The 19,218-nt window shown below is 43.6% G+C and overlaps 1 protein-coding gene across 1 annotated transcript in view; it reads right to left on the bottom strand.

Annotated features, from left to right (window-relative positions):
• PTGFRN (prostaglandin F2 receptor inhibitor) overlaps positions 1 to 19,218 on the bottom strand; it is a 70,944-nt gene that overhangs the window by 8,939 nt on the left and 42,787 nt on the right. The window contains exons 5-7 of the mRNA XM_069480794.1: positions 12,176 to 12,601; positions 7,664 to 8,083; positions 801 to 908 (exon numbers count right to left, since the gene is read on the bottom strand). Coding sequence (XP_069336895.1) covers positions 801 to 908; positions 7,664 to 8,083; positions 12,176 to 12,601 — 954 coding nt within the window. The remainder of the gene's footprint in view (positions 1 to 800; positions 909 to 7,663; positions 8,084 to 12,175; positions 12,602 to 19,218) is intronic.

Raw genomic sequence — 19,218 nt, forward strand, 5'->3', positions numbered from 1 at the left:
AAAGGGCAGCCTTAGTGCGTCAGGTCCTCCAGGGTATCTTTGGGAAAGGGCAGAGGTGGGGACAGTCCTGCTGAACAACAGAGACACCCTAAGTCCGTTTAATGTTCTTTCAAGCCCTAAGGGTTGAAGAATGCGAGAGGGACATCAACTGGTCACTGCATGGGGCCAAGCAGAAAAGGAGTAAGACCGAGGGGTCCCACAACTCTTCGGCATTCTGCTGGCAATGCTAATATTTTCTGCAAAGAAAAGATTTACAAAGATACCCTAAGGACTCTAACTACAATAGCAACCCCCGGTTATCTGCTACTCCTTTGCTCTGTATTTCTTCATAGCATTAACCGCTATCTGATATCATACAGCACTTTATTTCTTGCTTGTGTCCTTAACCAGGATGCAAGCTCCATGAGGGTAGATTCTGAGCATTTTGTTCACTCCTTTACTCCTAGCATCTAGAGCCACACTTGTGCATCAAAAGAGCTCAATAAATGTCTGAATGAATACATGAATGAAAGACATAAGAGAAGCTGGACTCTGCCAAATCAGCCCCGGAGGTGACCCCACTGATCACCTTGACAATTCAGATTCACAAGTCTGGATGCATTTCCAAGTCATCTGGCAGATAGATGCATCCATTCAACAAGTATTTACGAAACACATAGTGAGTACAAGAACTCAGCCAGGTACTCAGGGGATACACAGACAATCTCTGACCTTCACGTCTGTGTAACATGGTAGGGGTGACGTGAGAAACATTTATAAAAAGCAACGTGGGGAGGGTGAAGGGATGGAGAGAGAGGTACCTGGATCCAGCGCTGCTCCTTCGACAGCGATGATACAGAACAACTTGATCAGGTCTCCCCGGATGACTGACGGTGTGTCCGAATGCACAGAGGCATTAAATATGGGACCTGGAAGAAAGTAATGCTGGCCTCATTATACTCTTTCATATTTCTGTCAAATTCCATTCTTGGCGCCCTAATGGGCATCTAAATGTGGTTCCCTTTCCTGGGAACTGGTCTAGAAACTTACAAAATAGATGTTCTAAGATTGTCTCTCTCCCAAAGAACTTCATCTTAAGATTACAACCAAAACAGAACTCTTCCTAAAGAGTTACTTTTGCTCTGGCTTTTCTTTGACCTCTTCTCTGATGACCACCATGGTCTCATTTGAAGCCCACCTCTCACTCCCACCCTGGTACAGCCTGGGCTGTTTCTGGTTCAGCGTGGTTTACTTCTAGGCCAGGGTGGCTTAGGGATCAGAGGGACACGGACTGAACCAGGGATGTTCTTGGTCCCGATGGAGTGAGTGGCCTCACTGCACTGTGCGGGGTGCTGGGGACAGGGGCCCTGCTGTTAAGAGGCTGAAACCCAGAAAGGAGACAGACATGCCAACAACGACATTTCTATGAAGTGTGGTGGGAGCACTGTCTGCCAGGGGAAAGTGAGGCAGCCTGGGGATTCCTTTAAAAGACCACTAAGGTGAGAGAGGCTGTGTGTATGTAGGGGCAGGGAGACTACGGAAACTTTTAGCTCTTTCTGCTCAATTTTGCTGTGAACCTAAAACTGCCCTAAAAAACCAAGTCTAGTAAAAAACACACAAATAACAAAAATGAAGAACCCCCGCCAGGCAGGATCTGTCTTCCACACCTCCCTGAGAACACTGTAGGCATAATTATTATTTTTAACTCATCTCTAAATCAGTCTTGGTGAGAACATTTCATAACTTTAAGCCAAACTGATCTGAAGAGTTCAATGTTTACTTTATCCCAACTCCGAAAAATCTCAGAACAGGCAAACCTGAAAGAAGTTTCTGGAACATCAGTGTTACGGGATTTCCCCCTGGGTTTCCCGGGAAACAAGGATAGATGGCCCTGGATGCTGATTCTAAAATTCACTGTACGTTAAAAATACAGGTATCACTCCAGAGACTGAGGCAGGAGGATGGCTTGAGCCCAGGAGTTGGAGGTTGCAGTGAGCTATGATGACGCCACTGCACTCCAGCCTGAGCAACAGAGCAAAACCCTGTCTCAAAAAGAAATTAAAAAAAAAAAAAAAAAAAAAAGAATACAGGTACCACTACTTTCTTGTTCAGATTACCAGAAATGAAAAAGTCCCCCAAAGCACTTTTGTTAAACTTTCAGAAGAAATGACCGTGGCACAGAGATTAATACACTGTCACGCCATCCAGTGAGGCAATTGATCGAAAGGGCTATAGCTCCCTTTCAACACGATGACCAATAAGAGGAATTCATCAGGTCGCGTTGCTAAGGAAGTACATGAATGATTTTGTCCTCCTGGGAGAAAGGTGAAGGATGGCTGCAGACTGTGGGGCCCTAGGAGGGTGGGCACTGCTGAGAGTTCTGACTAGCCAGGGGGCCGCGGCGGCGGACTCAACTCTGGGGGACAGAGAACATGACGGAGTGGCAGTTCCAGGAAATGGGGAACGGAACGGGATGACAGCGAAGACGACAAGGAAACCTGACCCACTTCTGGACATCATCTCCTTCAATTAACTCAGCTCTCAGCCCCGGCTCCCTCGGGTCTGTAGACCCCGGACCTGCTCTGCCAGCATCAGTGAGGTGGGGCAGGATTAGGTGGATTGTGCCGAGCTGGCTCTGCGATCACTGGGGGACTCATGCCATGCACGGCCACCTGTGAGTGAGCACAGGTTAGTGGCAACCTTGGGGAGAAATCTCATGGTAATAAACAGAACTCATGGAGGGACTTTCTTAAAGTGTTCAGGCCCCTTCTAAGAGAACACAAAATGACCAAACATTAAGAAATCCTCATAATGGATTTATGTTTCTATTTACTTAATTTGAAACAGCAAAGATAGATTTACCTAATTTGGGCAAATTTCAGTTTTTCCTTATATTTCCAAAGAAAACCCCAAGTGCCTCCTGGGTCACAAGTCACAGTTCTCATATCCCCTATTGGCTGTGGCTATCAACAGAGCGTTTGTGCAGACGGGCATGGCGGAAGAAGGCCTGCATTGTGGGGAGCCATTCGCAGTGGTGGATTTCCTCCTAATGAAATCAACAGCTCACTGTTAATATGGGTCATTATCCCAGGCTTAGAAATATTTTCATTATGGTCAATTTCTGTGGTAATGCTGTTTTTGTGAGAGGATTTGTCTGGATAACTTCACAGACGGCGGACCATGGCACAGAGAAGTTAAGTGAATGACCAGAGTCACTAGGGGTCCCCCAATTCCTGGTCTGCGGAGAGTATAAGAGCCACTTAGCTTTTAAATACAAACATTGACACAAACCATGTTTCCACTAGGGCCTCCAAAAAAGGGCTGTTAATGGCAGTATTTTTTGAAAGCAAAAATTGCAGACCGTCTGCATGTCCATCACTAGGGTAATGGTTAAGCAAATTCTAGTATGTATGTAGAGTATTAAAGTTGATATTTACCTAGCATTTGCTACAATATGGAAAGTGCTTATCTTATAACATTAAAGGGGAGAAAAGCAGGTGAGAGAATTGTATATACAGCCTGGTCTCAAAGTCATGAAGAACACACCCAAGGGAAAAATTCTAGGACGATGAATAACACAAATTAATAGTCTATAGGATTGTAGATGATTCTTTTCCTTCTACTTTATTTTCAAATGTTCTATGTTAAAAAGAAAATTTTTTATTATTATTCCTATAAAAGGCCAAAACCTATACCATCACATTTAAATCTCATTTTCCCTCTTGACGCTCTGAGTCAGTAAAAGCCACAACTCAGAAGGCCCCTTGGTCCTTAATACCAAGAGGCCCTGAAACCAGGCAACAGGAAGATGAACACTGGAAGCCCATCTTTGTTGTGTGTCTTAAGGTGTGCTGCTGATTTTTAGGAAGTGAAAGCTCTTCAGTTTTAAATCAATGTCTGCTGGGGGCTATTTGGGGATATAGCATTGTGCTGGGCGCTGAATCTGATGGCAGCTTCTCCTAATTAAAATGTGAACTGGCCATGACAATTCTGTGGATTAAATAAAATAAAAACCTTAGGCAATCTATTTAACCTGGAAGCTACAGTGATTTTCTCTGTTATGCTGAGATTTAAAGAATTGAGAAATAGATTCAATACTCATTCCTCACCCAGAAATAGATCCAAAAGATTTTATGTCTCCCCTCTTCCACATAACAGTTTTAAAAAAAGATCAAATAACAAATGCAAAACAACATGGAATAGACTCCTACAGACAGCAAAACAGATACACAAATAAAGGACAAAATCCACATAACCATCTCATCTCAATAGACACAGAAAAAGCATTTGACAACACCCAATACCTCTCCATGATAAAAACACTCTGCAAACTAGGAATGGAAGGAAACTTCCTCAACCCAAAAAAGGGCATCTATGAAAAAACCACAGCTAACATGATACTTAATGGTGAACAAGACTGAATGCTTTCCCACTAAGATCAGGAATAAGACAAGAATGCCCACTTGTGCTCCTTCTATTCTAGCCAGGGCAATTAGGCAAGAAAAAGGAATAGGAGATATTCAGCTTGGAAAGGGAGAAATAAAAGTATCTCTATTCCCACAGAACCTATTTTAAAAATTGTAAAGGATCCCCCCAAAACTATTAGAACTAATAAATAAGTTCAGCAAGGTGTAGGATACAAGATCAATTTTTTTTAAAAAGCTATGTTTCTACATAACCGCAATGAACAAGTTGAAAAGTAAATTAAGAAAGAAATTACAAAAAAATGAAAGAGAAAAACCCAAAAAACAATAACAAAAAAGCAATTCCATTTGTAATAATATAAAAAAGAACAAAAATAGGATAAATTTAACAAAAGAAGTTCAAGATTTGTACTGAAAACTACAAAACACCGTGGAAAGAAATTAAAAGACCTAAATAAATAGAAAGACAGTCCATGCTTATGGATTGGAAAACAATATTGTTGAATGGCAATAACTCTCCAAATTGACGTACAGATTCAACATAATTAATAAAGTCCCAATGGTCTTTTTTATAGAAATCAACAGGCTGATCCTAAAAGTCACATGGAAATGCAAGGGACCCAGAACAGCCAGAACAATCCTGAAAAAGAACAAAGCTAGAAAGTCTTTCCAACTTCTTGATTTCAAAACTATTAATACAAAGCTCCAGTAATCAAACCATGTGATACTGGTATGATGGCAGAAATATAGATTACTGGAATAGAACTGAATGTCTAAAAAATAAACTCTTACATTTCTGCTTACATGATTTTTGACAAGGGTGCCAAGACAAGTCAATGGGGGAAAGAATAGGCTTTTCAACAAATGGTGCTAGGACAACTGGATATCCCCATGCAAAAGAATAAAGTTGGACCCCTTCTTCATACCACATGTGAAAATTAACTCAAAATGAATCATAGCCCAGAATGTAAGAGCTTAAAATTATAAACTGTGAGAAGAAAACACAGGCATAAATCTTCACAACCTTACATTAGACAATGATCTCTTAGATATGACACCAAAAATATACTCAACAAAAGGAAAAAACAGAAATTGAACTTCATCAAAATTTAAAATTTCGGTCCTTCAAGGGACATCACTAAGAAAGTGAAAAGATATCCCACAGAATGGGAGATTATTTTCAAATAACCATTTTTATGGCAGCATTATTCATAATAGCCAAAAAGTGGAAATAATCTAAATGTCCATCAACAGAAGAATGGATAAACAAAATCTGGTATACAATGAAGTATTATTCAGCCATAAAAATGATGTATTGATACATGCTACAACATGGATGGACCTTGAAAACATTATGCTAAGTGAAAGAAGTCACAAAAGTCCACATATGACTCAATCCATATGAAATATCCAGAAGACACAAATCTATAGCGACAGAAAGTAATTTGGTGGTCGCCAGGGGCAAGGATGTGGAATGACTACTAATGGGAATGGGGTTTCATTTTGGGGTGATTAACATGTTCTGGAATAAGATAGTGGTGATGGTTGCACAACTCTGAATATATTAAAAGCCACTGAATTTTAGACTTTAAATGGGAAAACTGTATGGTATGTGAATTGTGTCTCAATACAGCTGTTATTCAAAACAAACATACACAATAAAGGAGGCCTATGCTTTCTCTGCTCTTTCCAATCCTAAGGCTTAAATCAATATTTATCCTTTATTAATTTAAAGGTTCAGAAATGCTAGATGATTATCTCACTATATACTATGAAAGGTTATAATAATACAAAATATTAATAAAAACAAACTTTTTAGAGTCCAGCTTACCTTTAATATAAATGCTAATGATTTAATTCAACAAATATCTTGCATTCATTATACTGATTCAATTAATATCTGGATTTTTACAGATGAGTATGAATTTATACACTCAGATTTCTAACTGGAACTCAAAGCACATTTAATCTAAAATCCACAAATGATAATCCTTCACACTGATATTCTAAATAAGACTGGGGCTTAAAAACTTTTAAATCATCTTCCTGCTGAAATACACACACACACACACACACACACACACACACACAGACTTGTCACATGATCTTAATAACATAGATGAGTAAGAAATAGTTCTGTTTGAGAATATATACCTTGTATCCATGCCATTTAAAAAAGTGGATCTTTCTGCTTTTAGACATAAAAATATTCTACTTACCAAAGATAAAACCATTTCGGAATAGACATAAAAAGGTCCTTGTTTCAATTAACTTTCTCATAAACACCACTAATAACTATTCTTAATAAACCAGGTTGACAGATATATTCATCCACACCACAGCAGTTCTGGTGACTCAACTAATTTATAGGAACTCTTTTTCAATCCAAAAGCAGCTGAGGAATAAGATTGGGATATTTATCCTCTGTATGGAAACACTGCTCTGATTAGTTGGGCAAAGAATAGTGGTCAACATCTTCAGTTCTAGAGGCCCCCAAGAGTGGAAAGCCATGGCCTGGAGAAGACTGGGGTCTTAGCTCTGAATCTTTCACTTTGGGCAAATCATTTGACCCCTTGGGAGGCCCAGTTCCCTCCTCTCTTTATACTCTTCATACTGAAGTTGCTGAGTTTCAGTTTATTTTTTAAAAATGAGGGCAGCAATGGAAACATACATTCACACAAACACTTGCACGTGAATGTGTTCGTAGCAGCATTATTTATAATAGTCAAAAGCTAGAAACAACCCAATGTCCATCAGCTGATGAACAGACACACAAAATGTGGTGTAACCATACAACAGAATATTATTCAGTCATAAAAATAAAGTACTGATACATGCTACAACACGGATGACCCTTGAAAACATGCTCAGTAAAAGAAGCCCGACATGATGGCCACATTATATATATCCTACTTATGTAAAATGTCCATAACAGGCAAATCTATAGACAGAAATCCGACAGTGGTTTGCTGCAGAATGAGAGGTGGGAGGTGGAGGGTGGGGTGTGATTGGAGGGTGTCGGCTAAGGGGCCCAGGGTTTCTTTTGGATGTAATAAAAATGTTCTAAAATTGATTGTGGTGATGATCACATAACTCTGTGAATATATGAAAAAAACATTGAATTTTGTACCTTAAATGGGTAAACTGTATGGCATGTGAATTACATCTTAATAAAGCTGTTTTGAAAAATGAGCTCGTCTGACCGAAACCCTAGGGTCTCTTCTAGCTCAATCTGTGATTCAACAGGGCTGCCTGCTCACCTGAGGTTTGGAAGTCTATCTCAATAGGATTGGAGAGACTGGTTGCTGCTTCTCGCCAAAGGCTGCCCCTGACAGGAGACCATGCTGTCACAACGCAGCGGTACAGCCCCGCATCTGAGACCTGAGTCTGGTACATTCGATAGCGAAATTCATCCTCCTGCACTTTTTCTAACACGACGCCATCCACCCGCGATGCATCTGTCCAATTCTCCAGCTTCACCACAGAATCCTGGTCCAGGGAGATGATGTACTTGGTTTCATTGGGACTGGAGAGGTCCCCAACAGGCTTCTCCGCCGTGATGAGAACTGAGTAGCGTGGCGATTTAATATTCTTGGAAGACACTTTGCAAGTCATCTCAAATGTATTTCCTGCAGCAAAGAAGGGCTTTGGCTGCCTCGCTTTCACCACAAGCACGGAATCTGGAATGAAGTGCCAGAAGGAGGTGAATTCCAACAGGATCAGTTTGCTACTAAAAGCAGAATGTCAAGGAAATAGGAATTTATTTGCAAATTGCCACACAATAGCACTTATGGAAAGCTGGAAACTCAGAAAGAAAATCGTGTGTATCTGTGAGCAGGCTGAAAACCACCACACTGAAATGATTTAATGGGTATGAGGGGAGAAAGGAGCAATACTGAGAATTTGGTTTTAAGGATTTTCAAGCAAGTCCTTGAGAAGTTTCACCAAGAGAGAATTTGGTGTTCCAAGGGTGTGAGGTGGAGTGCGCTCTTGGCGAGCTGGGAAAGACAGGGGTGGACCCAACACCCAGGCCAGGCTCTTGGCCACACCATTTGCCTCTCCTCCCCAGAGGGTCTGTAGAGTGCTGGGAGCAAGGGAGAAACGAGTTCTCTCTGTTTAATCATATAATGGTAACATTACAGAACACATTTATTACTAAAATGACCACAGCATATGTATTTATAGATCTAATAATTTCCACTTGGTTTACATTTTAATTTCAGAAATGTTTTAACATTTTGACAAGTGTCTATGGCTACACTAACTTTAGGTTTAAGTGTATTACTCCCTGCTTCTCTTTCAAAACAATAATTCCTATGCATATACACATTAGAATTCATCTATTATAGTATCACAATGCCCTGCATTTGGAAGGTACTTAACTATTTGTTGAATGGATGAATAAATGAATTAGATACATTCTTTTTTATAAGATGATTAATCCTATAATCTGTCCAGTTATGAGATTTTTATGTTAGGGTTTCTTAGAACATTAGTGCCACCAAACCTATTAGTAGAACATGTATGTCATGCTGTCTCCAGAATCACTGATTTCTGAGGTTCCACTGAGCCAGCACATCCTTTCCTGATTGTCCTGTGAGTCTGGTCACCCCCTCATGAACGAGAGAGACATGTACTTATTGAGATCCTTCCATGTTCCAGGTGCTGGGAATATGATAACGGTTGGACAAACACATATAGAAACCCCTGCCTTTTATATGCTGGTGGAAGAAGATAAGCAAAACAAATAAGTAAAATACGAGGTATGGTTAGATGGTGATAAATGTTTAAGTGAAAATAAGCCAGGCAAGGAAGAGAAAAAGTGTGGGTTTGTATATGGCGGAGTGTCACAATTTTGGATAGAGTGGCCAGGGACGTCCTTACTAAGAAGACAACCTTTACAAAAGAACGGAAAGAAGTGAGGGAGCAGGTCCTGTCCATCTCGGGAAAAGCACGCTGGGCAGAGGGAACAGCAGGTGGAAAGCTACGAGGCGGCAGCAGGCCTGGTGCACGTGAGGCACCGTGGGAGGCAGAGTGGCCGGAGCGGAGGGGACACCGGGGAGAGTGGCAGGCGAGGTCAGAAGGTAACGGGGCCGGTCAGCACAGAACATCAAGGCCACTGAAAGGACGCTGGGCTTTGCTCTGAGCAGGATGGGGAGGCTTCAAAGGAGTTTCATGATGTGACTTACATTTTAACAGCATCACTGTAGGTGCTGTGTGCACGGGCACAAGTGAGGAGACCAGTTAGGGGGCCAGTGCTATGACCCGGGCAAGAGACGGTGGTGGCTGAGGAAGGGCAGAGTGTGAGAAGGGGTTAGAGAGAATGGGGAGTCAGGGATGAAGGGTTAGGTCCGAACAACTAGAACCAATGGTGTTAGAGCTGAGAGAGAGAGTTGGCAGAGAAGGGAAGCACCCTTTTGAACAGACATTAGAGATGCCCGTTAGACAAGTAGAGGTGTCGAGCCAGGAGTTCTGAAAAGAGGTCTGGGGTAGGCATGTAAATGTGGGAGTCACTGGTATATAAATGGTACTTAAATTCATGAGATTAGAGCAGATTACCAAAGGAGGGAGGTTAAATAGAAAAGAAGTCCAAGGACCACGTCCTGCGGCAGTCTAACATGTGAGTGTCGGGAAAATGAACAAGAACCAGCAAAGGAGGCTGAGAGGAAGTAGCCAGTGCGGTTGGAAGAAAGCCCTGGTGTTCCACAAGCCAAGGGAACAAGCAAAGCATCTCCAGGAGGAAGGAACAATCACTTGTGCTAAATGCTGCTGACTCAAGTAAGATAAACGTCTGGATTTTGCACCATGTTGACACTGGTAATCTTGACAAAAGCAGTAGGGGAAGATACGCAGTCTGGGCACTGGAATACAGTAGGTACCACAGAGAGTAAGAGGAGAAAAATTGGAGACATCGAGTGCAGATAAATCAAATATTGTTGCTATGAAAAGAAAGAGAATAACAGGTGGGCAAATGGGTGTGGGAGACAGAAAGATGGAGGGGAAGTGAGATCAAGTAGTTTAGCTTTTTAAAGAAGTATATCTGAGATCTAACAGCCTGTTGATAGGCCAGTGGGAAAGGCCCAGAAGAGGGAGGAATACTGAAGACATAAGAGAGAGGCCAGAGGGGGACTGGCCCCTGCTAGGACAGGGGCTGAGGCACATGGGCTCAGCACTGGCAGATGGGGAACGGGAATTCTCCTGATGGTTTCTATTTTTTTAGGGAAATAGGAAGCAGGACCAATAGCTGAGAGAGAGGCTGGAGGAGGAGGTTTTGCAGAGGAGAAGGTGGCATGTAATAATCCCTTCACAAAGTGGGGAAGCAAACAGATTAAGGAAATGCAGAATGATTCCCAGGCAGCTTTGAGAGCCCACTTGACTAAGTGATCACAACTTCAAAGTGAGGCCAGTCAACATGTTTGAATGTTTTTCTCCAACCAGACACAGGTAGGGAGGTGGCAGACAGTTAGCTTTCAACTGGGTTGTGGCTTGCCCAGAGTATCGTGCAAACGGAGAGAGAAGCAAGGGAGTTAAGGGTGTATGCAAGGGAGTGACAGTGACCAACGGGGAGTTTGGGCTGTGTGGCAATAGGTGACTGGATAACTCGCCCCTACCTCCTACCGCAGAACGCATCTCAGAATGAAAGAGGGACCTATAGTAATCACATCAGGACAACAGGTGTAAATTGGACTACCCTGAGCAAATGGTCACCCCAAGTAAAAAAGAAGTGAAGACACAATGGGAGTGAAGGACAATGTTGGGGGATACAATTAATAGACCTTTGGTCCCAGGTAGGTCAGAGGGTTGTTGTTGGAGAACTAGAGGGAGTGGTCTAGAAAGACAGATGTGTTTAGCGAACAGGATGCTTAAAATAGAGACTAGGGAGGGGGTTAAGTTACCAGAAGGGATGTAACCTAATGTAGGGTGTAAGCATGGGAGTGAAGGACCAAGATAAGACAGCGATATGATGACTAGAGAGAGGAGGACAAGGGACAGAGGATGGCAGGATTATGTATTTTAGGGCTCTCAACCTTGGCTGCACATGAGAATCACCATGGCAGCATTTAAACGCTCCAGTGTCCAGAATGCCTACACTTTAGACCAACTAAATTAGAATTTCTGGTGGGACTTGGGCATTGGTAATTTTTTTTAAAGCTCTTAGGGTGATTCCAGTGTGACCCAGAGCTCTATATGGATAATGAATTTAGCAAGACAGGAGTTGTATTAGAGTGGCCATGAAACAAAAGCTAACATCTTCAAAGGAGGACCTGGGAGTCGACAGGCAACAGCACTGAGAGGAGGTGGTATTGCCCGATGACGTGGGACTCGAGGCTGGACATATTTAGGGGTGAAGGAGAATGGTCTGGAAGCTACAGTGGAAAACAAGGAGGGCACCTGCCCCACTTCCAGGCCCAGTTACATGAGGCACGGGGGAAGGAGGTGCCACCACTTAGGAGGGAAAACAGTGTCCCCAGAGAGGTAATGTTTAATGCAAGCCAGAGAAAAGGAACATTCAGAGAAAATACACTGTTCAGGAAGCAGGAGATTTGGCTGATGGCAGTGAGTTCTAGAGCACTCTCCTTGGGATCTGGAGATATGTGGGGTGGTTGTGAGTCCAAAGAAGGTGCAGAGGGCCACATGGTGACTAATGTCCAGGCCATGGACTCCTGGTGTGAGGAACCTACAGGGCAACTGTGCATCTGAAAGCACATGGTACGATGACTTAAGCAAAAACAAAACCAAAATGGATAAAGAACAAGAATACAAGCTCCTACCTTCTGATGCCCAAAATATGTTGACAGGCTTGGAGAAGACATCCTTGCTCTTCACCCAGCTGCTGTTGCGCTGTTTGGTCCAGGCAGACACGACACAGTAATAATTGCCTCTGTCTTCCTCTGTAGTCCTTTGGATCCGGAAATTGAACGTGTCTCTGTGCTCCTTAGAAAAAAGAAACTCTCCATCCTGGGCCCGCTGCTTGCTCCTCTCTCCATATTTCAGCGTCCAGTCCCCATCCATGACTGCAAGGAGCTCGCTGGTCACCACATCGTCACTGCGCCGGTTCATCCTGTAGTACCAGGAAACAGTAAAACGGACACCTGCCTCCGTGCTCTTCGTGTTCACCACCCGGCATTCCAGCTCTGTGGGATCGTCTGCAAACCCGGGGACCTTAGACGCATTCAGGTACACCTGGTAGTCTGGTTCTGAACAAGACAGAGAGAAAGGCCAGGATGAAAACATAATTAGACAGAGCAACATACCAAGAATTAGCAAAAGGAACGAGACAAGTACTGCTCTTGTTTTGACAACTTAATGCCTACCCTACCAGACTACAGAGACAGAAGTCAGGCTCTATGTTGGATGGGATCGTGCAAGAGTGGTTTGACAAAATTTGCAAAACACTGCCCTACACACTCCCAAGGAAACCTCCCAATGCCAGAAGCCAAATGTCCTCAGCCAGAGTCTTGATTTTTCTGTAGGGCTGGGGTCTGCTGTCAGTTTCCCCAAGAAGTTAAAGTCTTCTGACAAGGATCTCTTAAGAAGCTCAGTGTCCACGCTCTACTAAGATTGTCTCTGGAATGCCAAGCAATCCCACAGATCTCCAAAGCTCCCACTGGAAAACCCCACCCCAGAGAGTATTCTAGAATTCCGGGTCCATCAAGCCCACCATGGCTTGGGTTCCTGCCATCCTTGGCCATGCCCAAAAGGCAAGGCCCTCAGGCCACCATTCCCCCTATATGTTCTTACTGTCACTTTACTGTTCCTGTGACTTCTTCCACTTGATCTGTGTTCAGTGGTCAATAAACATACCCCATCCTCAAACTCCCCGAAAGATATTCTTTTCACTGCCACATGTGACTCACTCATCGTCCTGGGAACCTGGCCCCGCTCTTGTGAGCGCGCCACCTCCCTGCCCGGCCCACATTCTGACGGGGGTGGGAGGAAAGTGCTCTCCTAGCATCCCCCCGCCTCTGCCACAGTCCTGTTGCTCCTCTCTTGTATAAAAACCCCTCCTTCGATTTAGTCTGTTTCTGCACCTCCACACTTCTGTCCTCATTGGCCACAAGGCTTCCTCCACACCTTCCAAGGAACTGGTGTCGGAGCCCCTTTGTAGCCTCCTCTCCTCTGCCCTCCCCACCCCCTCTGAGTGTCACACCTAATTACCTGAGGTTCTCCAGGCACCCCAGTCTCACACCACCATGGTGACCTGTTTGGAATGCCCTGCAAACTGCCACTCATTCTCCAACATCACCTGGGTCCCGAGTCCCTAGAAGTGACACTTTGTCTCTGTGCTCCCACAAGCCAGCAATGTACTTTTGCATACCAGTTACCCAACTCCATGAGTACTCTGTGCTTAAGGTCTCATCCCCAAGCTACAAATACACGGGCTTATATGCAGTAGGCACTCAATAAATGCTTACTGCCTTAATGCTAAGGGCGTTTAGAAAAGGCTACATTTTTCTTCTGTAGGACTCTGCCTTCTAGGAGAAAAATAATTCTATCTAAACAGAACTTTCCATTTATCGATACAAGCATCACCTTGATCAAACAGTTTAGTTTTATTTAATGTTGCTTTTATTTATGACTCATACAGATTATAAACTGCTGAGGTCAGGGAACTGTTCTTCTGTGATTTACACTTTTAATGGAATTTATAACATCACGACTTCTCTAAGAATGATTTCAGTGGGCCACGAAATGGAAAGAACCCAAAATCCTAATTCCCTCAAATGTCATCTTCGCAAGCATTTAATTGCCTGTGCCCGTCCATGGGAGCACATCCTGCTGTGACGTGGCGCCGCAGAGACACACCATAGGCTGCTGGAACGCCGGCTGGGAAGGGCCCCACCAGCCATGCTGACTCCCCATTTTACAGGCCGGTGTGCTGAGGTCGCCCAGCTGGGGGATGCCTGGCCCCCCGGGCACGGTGCTAACATACCACAGGCCAGCCTAGCAACAAGTGATCGTGGGACACGCACCACTGAAATGTGTTTCCACCACCATGTGCATGAGACAAGGAATACTCAAATGACCCCACATCCAAGGTTTCAGACCCTTTTCTCATGTCCAGTTTTGGATGCTGACCCAAAAGCAATGTGGGTGGAGACCAGGACAACTGAGTCATCTAATGCGGAAAGGACAGATTTGACTGGTCGTGCGTAGAGCAAGACCACCCTGGAATGCGGAACATCAACTGTCTGCAGGCAGCGGCGGCAGCTGTTACTTGTGAAACCTCAACTCCATTTCAAGCACGGTGCTTAAGACCCTTCCTGTGTGTCACCACCTTAACCTGCACGGCAAATTATGAGGCGGTTAAGAGCAGGGGTGAAGGGCAGGAGTCTGGAGCCAAACTGTGTCCAAATCCTGGCTCTGCCACTTACTTGCTGTGTAGCCTGGGGAAGATTACTCAGATCTCAGTGCTTCACCTGCAAAAATGGGGATAATAACTGTAACCACCTCGTAACGTTATTGTGAGGATTAAGAGTTAATCGGAACTTTAAGTTTACGGAACTTAAAGCGCTTAGACTGGTGCCTGGTGTGGGGGGGTGTGCCTCTGTATATGCACGTACACATACACACAGGTATGTACACACAAACACACATGCATATATTTGTGAATTACTATTCATGGTTCTCATTTCTGAGGAGACGGAGTTTTCAAGAGGTTAGTAACTTGCCTACCTGTCTCAAGTGTGGCAGATTTGAACCCAGGGCTGTATAATTTCTACCACTTTTCAAGTACACCCTCATTTCAGATGAACTAAACTTAGTGTCTCCTAAACTTCCTACTTCCTAAGGACCACTGACTGGCATAACGGTTTTTAGGAACACTGAATGCCATACGGCAACGACATTGCTAAGTTACCGCCACGAGGAATCTGACCCAGAAGACAGCGCCTTACAGGCCTTCACCTCGGTCTGACTGACCAGTGCATTCAAACACAATGGAGCTGCCTGTGGGGACTTCTATTCTGCAGTCCTAACAGATTACAGACCCTTTCATCCTTCACGGTTTAATTCCACCTCCTGAGTTTATTCTTCCAAAGTGGCACCTTTTGAAGGCTGCTAAAATTATGATGAAAAATGGTAGATGTTCACTGAGGCGTTATTTACAACAGCCAAGACACGGGATCAACCCAAGTGTTTGACAGATGAATGGATAAAGAAAATGTGGTACATGTACACAATGAAATACTACGCAGCCTTGAAAAAGAATGAAATCCTGTCATTTGCAACAGCATGGATAAACCTGGAAGACACTGTTAAGTGAAACAAGCCAGATACAGAAAGACAAAAGCTGCATGATCTCATTTACACATGGAACCTAAAAAAGTCAAACTCAAAGAAGCAGACAGTAAAACGGTGGTTACCAGGGGCTGGGAGGGATGAATGTTAGTCAAAGGACACAAAATTTCAGTTAGACGGGAGGAATGAGTCCAAGAGATCTACAGAACAACATAGTAACTATAGTTAATAACAATGTATTTGTATACTTGAAAACGGCTAAGAGAATAGATTTTAAATGTTCTTACTACAAAAACTATTTGAGGTAATAGATATGTTAATTAGCTCAATTTAGCCATTCCACAGGTATACATATATCAAAACATCACGTTATATACCATAAATATATAAATTTTAATTTGTCAATTAAGAAAACATGGTTGAGAAGCAGTGACTTGAATGACCAATTAGTGGTCAGACCACAGAACACGGAAAGGGTGGTCCAAACCAGCTCCCTCCCGTGCCAACCACCAGAGCAGCTCCACCTTCCTGCCCTGGCCACACTCCAAAGTTCGCTCCCCAGACATGAGAACCCAGCCGGCCCCCTGCTCTGGCCCCAGCTCTTCCTTAGGCTCCAGAGCCCAACACTGGCCCGGAGCTGAGCTCCAGGCATCCTGACTGGGCGTGTCCACGGCACCTCAAGCCTGGCAGCCTCCTCCCACTTGGCATCCACCTCTGCCAACACACCCCCTACCCCAAAACCTCACTCCAAACAAACCCAGCCAGCTCCTCCTCCCACCTTTGCAACGACTGTTCCTGCTACCACATTCCTGCCATTCGCTCTCCTGGTCACCTCACTCCAAGGGTTCCTAAGTCCTGCACATTCTACTTCCTCAGTGTCTCTTCCATTTCTCCGTTCCCAGGCTCAATGCATAGTAGACACTCTATAAATATTTGTAAATAAGAATAAAAACCTCGTGAGCAACACCCTCACCCTGGCCCTCACGGCCTCCAGCCGAGACTGTAACTACCTCCAGGCTGGCATAACTGCCACAGCATCCGTCCCATACACCTCCCGTGGCTTTTCCCCTCACCTACCGAGTCACGAACACTTCCCCAGCCAGGCAGTGAGTGTGCACCCAGCCCTGCCACCCACTGCCTTCTCGACTCCATTCAAACAGCACCTCTCACCATTCCCTAATCACTCCTACGCTTCCAGTTCCTCTGCCTTCCTTCCTGCTGTTCCCTCGGCCTCAGCACCTGGGACACCTGCTCAGTCAGTTGTTGAAAAAAATAACTGAACTGGTTCTCCCATTCTACTCCATCCTCCACCCTAAAATGGATCTGTTTAAAGCCTACATACCCAAACATAGCAAACTGAGAATGCAGGGGACTTGCACGATGTGTGCATCTAGTTGTAGGGATTCCGGCTTGGAAGGAAAGAAAAATCTCTTCGTTGATTTCAACAGTCTCCTTATTCTCTGTTAAAACTAACCTTACGTAGGCCCCAGAAAAGGAGGCTTCCGCTTAAATGCAAAGACAAACAAAAACAAGTGGATTCTTGGCCCGTGAACCTACAAGGTGCAGGTTCATCTGAATTATCCACCAGCCTTGTAGGTGGACTCTAGACTTAACAATCCCAGAGAAGATATGATTCCACCACTATGTCAGAATGGTTGGAGTACGGGTGGGTTCTTATTTCTTTTTTGTTTGGTGCATGTACAGAAATCGTCCTTTAATGTTGTTTTACAATTTCAAAAATTGTTTGTAGAGATTGTGCCCTTCCTCAAGGCCTATCGTGCACACACCTCTTCTCTGTAGCCTCTCCTTCTCCACAGGGAATGTGCCTCCTTTGAACTGGCTCAGCATGTCACACCTCTACTTTTTATTCAACAAATCCTACCACCTGCCGCGTTTCCTGCTCTCTAAGGATTTTATTTGAACACTGCCTTGAACTTTGGTTATTTGTATGTATGTCTCATGGACCTTCTGTAGGACTCTTCCCAGGGCCAGGGACTACCTACCTTATTCATCTTCATGTGCTATACATGCAGTGCCTGGTACATAAAAGATATTAACATACTTGCTGAATTGAAGTAAATTTAATATTTTGCATAAAAATGCTCAGTTTTGGCACAAGCATTCCACCACTGATTACCACTACATTCTGCTTCATCTCATCAAGAAATCAGCTAAGAAAGCAATCATGGTTATGTTTAAAAAATGCTTATCAGTTAAAGATGCACACTAAAGTGTTTAACAGCGAAATGATATGGCATCTGGGATATGCTTTATACTACTCCAGAAGAAAACAAGTACATGTGTGTGTCCAGTAGAGGGAAGAGAACGAAAAAAGATCAGCAAAATATTTATAGCTGTTGAAGCTGGTGGTTATTTTTTTGTAAATTCCTATTTTTAAAAGTTAAAAACAAACACCACCATACATTGTAAACTCTTTCATAGAATACTGAGGCCCAATCCAGGGCGACATCACTGACACTCTGAGAAGCAGGGTCTGGATCCCAGGATGGTATCTGCTCACGTCCACACTCTCCCCAAAGCTACAAACTCCAAGAGTGACCTTTGGCAAAAGACAGCCTTCTAAAAAAGACGTGGCTTATTAAACTCCTTTGTTACAGCTTTCAAAACAATGAAAAGCTTTCAGAATCATTGGCTGATTTGTAAAAATAGTTTGTACCTCCTGTGTGCAAGGGCCTCATCTAGAGTTTCCACATAAAATACCTCCTTTTACTCCCCCAACAATTCTATAAGGTAGGTATTATGATCCCCACTTTATAATAATGATAACAACTGGCATTTACTGAGGGCTTTCTATATGCCAGGCACCATGAGATATGCCTTCTTTGCATTTTTGCTTAATCTTCCCAACAACCTGATGAGATTGGTACTATTAAATATTTTCATGTACGTTTCCAAATGAAAAATAAACAAACAAAAACAAAAATGAAGCCCAGAGGAACTAAGTTTTAGAAGACCAAGGTTTTACATGGTGTGTGTGAACAAAATTAGAGGAGAGGCTTTGGCTCCATGGCCTGGCTCCCACTACAACCAAATTGCACACCCTCCTTACACACCCAGGTTGTCAATGCTTTCTCAAAGCCTGCAATATCCCAGAAGACAAGCGTGATGATAACAGCTGAAGCACTAATCCTGAAATGTGCACAACAGGGCCGTGTTCTGATACCCGCTCCGAAGCTTACTTGGCACAGCTAATTAGACAAATGGGCTACATGCACCAGTTAGAGGAAACAGGAGTACCCTGTCTGCTGATGACGTGGTTTTATTATCTTGAACTGGGCAGGTACTTTAGGGGCAGCTGAGTACTGACTAACTGTCAAAGAGTTGCCACAATCATCATTTGTATAATGTTTAAAAAGAGATGGCTATAAATGAGGAGCTATTGCTTGCAGGGAGACACTTTACCTCACCTTAGCAGAACCATTACTATGAGGATATATTCAGCATTGGCCATTTCAGAACAATAAAAATTATATCATTTGAATGGAACACCTATGTCCCACACCCAAACTCATATTCATGAAGTTTTTCTTTCATCCTCCTCACTCACTCTTCC

The sequence above is a fragment of the Eulemur rufifrons genome, chromosome 8, assembly GCF_041146395.1.
Source record: "Eulemur rufifrons isolate Redbay chromosome 8, OSU_ERuf_1, whole genome shotgun sequence".
NCBI lineage: Eukaryota > Metazoa > Chordata > Mammalia > Primates > Lemuridae > Eulemur > Eulemur rufifrons.